This window comes from Mesitornis unicolor, unplaced genomic scaffold (assembly GCF_000695765.1).
Source record: "Mesitornis unicolor isolate BGI_N332 unplaced genomic scaffold, ASM69576v1 scaffold39950, whole genome shotgun sequence".
NCBI classification, from domain to species: Eukaryota; Metazoa; Chordata; class Aves; order Mesitornithiformes; family Mesitornithidae; genus Mesitornis; species Mesitornis unicolor.
Genome location: NW_010161057.1, coordinates 237 through 5,401, shown reverse-complemented (window position 1 = coordinate 5,401; position 5,165 = coordinate 237). Strand labels below are relative to the sequence as shown.

General features: G+C 38.5%; 1 protein-coding gene across 1 annotated transcript in view; it reads right to left on the bottom strand.

The window, feature by feature from the left end:
- Window positions 1–1,741, bottom strand: part of LOC104546409 (triple functional domain protein) — a gene marked incomplete at both ends in the record, with an annotated part of 38,534 nt that extends 36,793 nt beyond the window's left edge. The window contains 2 exons of the mRNA XM_010191798.1: window positions 1–32; window positions 1,622–1,741. Of these exons, the coding sequence (XP_010190100.1) occupies window positions 1–32; window positions 1,622–1,741 (152 nt within the window). The remainder of the gene's footprint in view (window positions 33–1,621) is intronic.
- Between the last annotated feature and the right edge of the window lie 3,424 nt (window positions 1,742–5,165).

The window sequence follows — 5,165 nt, the reverse complement described above, 5'->3', positions numbered from 1 at the left end:
TGCTGAACCTGCAGGGCACTTTGATGCGTTTTCTGACAAAAGGTGAAAATTCAGGAGTTCAGTGGAACCCTTCAGTTCATTTTCTTGAAGGCCTCACAAAGGCTCACATTTCCACTGTGTCAATGACATTTGTATACACATGAACAAAACCCCATTACATAAAAATAACTGTCTAATATGTCACTGCATTACTTCATTTATGCAAATACAAAGGAAATGAATCCTGTAAGGTTTATCATCAAATCAACAATGACTAGCAGTTTAAAAGCAACAGCCACTGCATAGCATTAAGCCACACATGACATATATATGTTGCAGTAGACTTTGTTATAATTATGAATTTCAGGTTGATTTTCTTTTCCTTCATGGTGAGGAAAAAAAAAAAGATTGAAAGGATGTCTCTTATTTTGGATTGATTGGTATTACTGTGCTCACAGCTTTACTGCAGTCTTCTGCACATTAGTAGTGAGCAAATAAAGGTGCAGGTGTGCAGGACAACACAAAAGACAACTCTCCATTCATTGTAAGCAAATTTTTAACTGTAGTTCTCTGTGTAAACATATATTTGCCTAAAATCTCAAACCTCTAACTATAATAAATATTATACTATTGTTCTACCTGAGTACAGAATGATCCAGAGAACTCAGAATTTAGGCTTCCTAATAGTCTTTCCTTAAGTTGACAAACACCCAGAGGTCTCATGTTTTTCACACTTAAGATTTACCAAAACCCTCAGAACAAGGGTACGTATAGTGCAAACTGAAAAAAATATCAACAACAACAAACAAAAAAGTACAGAAAACAAATGGACAGGGAGAAACATAAAACTCTACAGAATAGCAGATGAACATGAAAAAAGTTACCGCACAATGGACTAGTTCCGAAAAAGGTTTTCCCAAACAGTCATAACTTTGGTTCATCTTTCAACAGTAACACTTTTAAAAAGAATTCTGCTGTGTATAGTCAGTATCTCCCTGAAGTCCCTCAATCACACATATAATTTAATAAAACTGCATTCCAGTCGGTCTTAAGATATCTGTCTAATTTTTGCAGAGATATGACCAATCTGATATGTTTAGTTTGAAATCATGGCAGGAGGATGGACACACCACCACAGAAAAGTTTCAGTGAAACCTACTGTCAAACAAAAATGGAAACATTAAAGGACCATATGAGAATACACAAAACTGATGCTTTCTGTTCCATTTATTCTTAACTTCAACAATTAGCATTATATTGTTGTATTTTAACAAAGGGAAACACCATTTTGGGTAAAATTGCTGTTGTTTGATTTATTAGCATTTTTTTTATTCCTCTCCAATCAAAAAATGGCTGTCACTTTACAAAGATGCAAAAAGGCACTGAGAAGATGGGTACACCTGAAATTGCAAATCCAAAATGACCAAGAACAAAAAATCTACCTTCCCAGTAAGTGTTTTTGTCTCTTTGCCATAAGATGATTTCAACAGTTTTCCCTAAACTCAAAATATTATAGCATTAACCCAACAGTATGGAAAGGGACAGAAGAGATATGTCTCCTTGCTGCAGAGCTCTTCACAGAGACTTGTAAACCGTAATACAGAACATGTCTTGGCTACGGTGAGGGAAATGCTGCTTTTACCTCTATTGCATGTTGAAACTGCTCATGTTCCCTCTGTAGCTGTTCTGCCTCCTGCAAAGAGCTAGCAGTGATCAGCCCCGCATTTAACATTGACTCCCCGTTTCGGATCCAGCCCAAAACCTGCAGCAAAAGAGAAGACCATAAATTATGCAATTCCACTGCCAACCAGCAAGAAAAGCATCATTGCTAGGGACAAAAACATTTAGAGTCAAATGTAGTACTGGAACTGATGACTAAATAATTTATTAATTATATATTTACAGTAAATTATATACTCAAGAAAATCAGCAAATGGCATTCACTATAATTTCACTTAGCTGACAACTCCTATCTTTCAGTCAACTACTACACGCTTGTGGTTTCAGTTTATAGTCTCAACAAGGTTGCATTTCTGAATACCATTTCTATCACCTGGAAAACAATAACAATTTTCAAGCAATATTTGCCTAAGAGCCAGTGTCAGTAATGTAAACTGAGGACATGCAGCTCAGTAAAAAGTAAGCAAATAATTCTGAATATTACTGTTGAGAAAAATGTGACCAATGAGTGTCTTTAATTCCTTAAGGTTTTTTTGTTTTCAGTATGTAACACCTTTGACACATCCACCTAAACCAGAAGAATCCTTGGGTGGGGAGAAGCCTCCTAATGTGCAGGAATATGCAGCCTTAAGGCTCCTCCCAAAAGATCTGTGCCTTGTTCACTACTCAAGACTCCAATAATGGACATCCCACACTCTCACCAGACATTTTTAATCATCAAAATTTTTCTTTCTAATGTCTAACACTCACACATTTCTTGCTTCAATTTCAGCTTATTTTGTTCTTCCTGCCCATGACAGACAAAAAAAATATTTCTTCCTTTTAGCATCAACTTTGTTTCTCCCTTTCCCTCAAGAACATTACTCGATCCTCTCCCTCTAGGCTCCACTTCTCCTGTTGACTCCAGTCTCTTCAAGCCCTCCCATGTGAAGTTAGCTGCCGTATTTTTTTTCACTGCTTTTTTATGAGCTCTCTCCAGCTGATAACCATTCCTTTGATCAAAATCTTTCAAATACTGAGTAAAGCTGGGTGTAATTCAGGTTATTCACTGTCATTTGTGCAACTTTTCTACAGAACTGCTCCCCAGCCAGTAATTACCCCTGTGCTGTATTTGTTCAGCTGATTATTACTGCCAGTACATCATCCTCTGAATTTGTCACTAATAAAATTCATATCCTCCTTGCAGCACAATTCTCCCATACATCAAGACCATTCTGAACTGTAATCCAGTGTCTTCTGATGAACTCAAATTCCTTTTGCCCCTTCGTTTGCCTTTATCTTCAAATTTAAAAGCACAATCTCTAACATGTAGATTTTCTGACTGAATACCTGAACTAATATCCAAATGCAACTAGACTTCTAATTTTTTTTTTTAATTTTGAAATCTGTTTTCCAATTTAATGAGCCTCTTAATAACTTTTGTTACCGAGTATGGTTTTCCAGTAAGGTATCATTCACAGTAATGCAGTCTCATGACATTCTCATAGTAAGATAGGGCCAGATAGACTAAACGAATCTATTCTAAAAGCTTAACAGAAGGAAGATCTGTGTCATCTGCTTTTTCCCCTCTATCCAGAAGATCTGTTACCTTCTCAGAAAGAAAAAAGATTTATCAAGGGGAAGCGATACTTAAGTATTCTATGTTAGCCTTTTCACTTCTCTTTATCACTGTTCAGGTTTAATAACCTACTTCTTTCAATATTTTTCCTGGGAATGATGTTAAACTAGCTGACCTATAATCCTCCCTTAGCTAATCCTTTCCCACTTTTGAGAAGTAGATGTTGAGTTCCAGGCCTCCAGAATCTCATTCAATCTCGACATTTGGAGAAGACAAGCACTAATGTCTATGACATTACATCAGATAGTTTTCTAGGTATTCTAGGGTGAATTTGTTTGGGCCTAGTCAATTTTAAAATAACCAGTTTAAGCAAACCTTCTCTAACCTTTTCCTACAAATGGATCTTCGGCCTTGTAACCATTGGTAATAGTTACATTAACTACCAAATCACAGGTAGCTCTTAACACTAATAGCTCTCATCTAATGATCCACATATGACACTACTATTAATGCTACTGTGCCAGGTTACTACTAAGTGAATCAGGATGACATGACCATAATCACAGACTTAAAATACAGGTGAAAACCACATGAAGGACCTATTAAAAAAACACATCCTTAAAAATAAAGGCACATGTGGTCTACATCCAAAGTATACTCGAACATGTCTAACAGCTTGAAGCAACTGAGGTCTAGCCATCTTCACACAACATCCATTCCCTCAAATCTGCATCACAATCTCACTTTTTGTCATACATTTATCCATTAGTATTAGTAATGCAGTTTTTCCCACTTCTCCTTGCACAATGAATTGCTAACAAAGTTGTTCCCCGCCCCCCCCCAGTAGCGTGTATTTGAATTCTTCTATACAAAACCTGCAAGTCTGTGGAAAAGAGTGCCTGCAGTGTAGATATGGGACATGACAGCAGATCCCAGATGTATACCTGGGTGCATATTCTGCTCCTCTGGTGAGAAAACACTGGGTCAGGTGGAGCCTTGCAGTGGGGGAGACAGCTCCAGATCACTGTGTGGGGAAGGTGAAAGGCTGTTAAGACACCTGTGGGCTGTTAATACTCAAAGGAGCAAGCCCAGGAAAGCCTCAGGAGCAAGAAAAATGGGAAATTCTGAGGCAACCAGGTGAGTCCAACAGGCTGTAGACAGAAACTACGCACGGAGGAAAGGATTTGTCTATAAAGAACACAGAGGGGCAGAAGATTTTCTTTTTAATCCTTGTTTTATTTATATTTTGTCTTATGAAAGCAGTTCTAAGCTCCCTCTCTATGTTACAAAATAATTCTTCCAGGTATAGTGTGATGAAACACACCTCCTTAGGGTTAAAACACATCTAGTCTTCTCCAGAGAATTTACAATGAAGGAGAATGCTTAAGCAGCACCAGTTCAAAGCTCTGCTTCACTTGGCATCCCATCGTACCCAGCAGAGACAGGCTGCACAGAACTTGCCATTTCAACACATTGACTTGCCCTTCTCTTGTTGCAGGTTAGGGTACAAGTGCAGAGGCTGGTGGACCTCACAGGAGGAGAGTTGCCAGCAGCACTTTCTCCTTCCCTCTGCTCTGACTCAAGGGGAAAACACAAGTGCTAGTAAATAGCAAGCCTGTTCTTCTCCCAGAGCTGTGCCTTCCAGTGTTTCTTGGCAAGTTCCCATCACCTTGTTGTTTGGGTGGACCACACATGCCATCTTTTCCCTCCCAGCCTTCAGAAGGCTAGAAAAGCATCAGCAGAGCACCAGCAAAACTCTGGAAGTGAAACTGAGTGTCTGGGACACTTGAAAAGATCAAGCAGGTAGTTCTACAGATAAATATTTGATTTAAGAATAGTTTCTTGGAGCCATTTTTCACTCTAACTAAATATTATGAGACACACCTGCTTCAGCCTGCTGTCCTAGCTACACTTTCATATCCATATGGCACTATACAGAGTGCCAGGA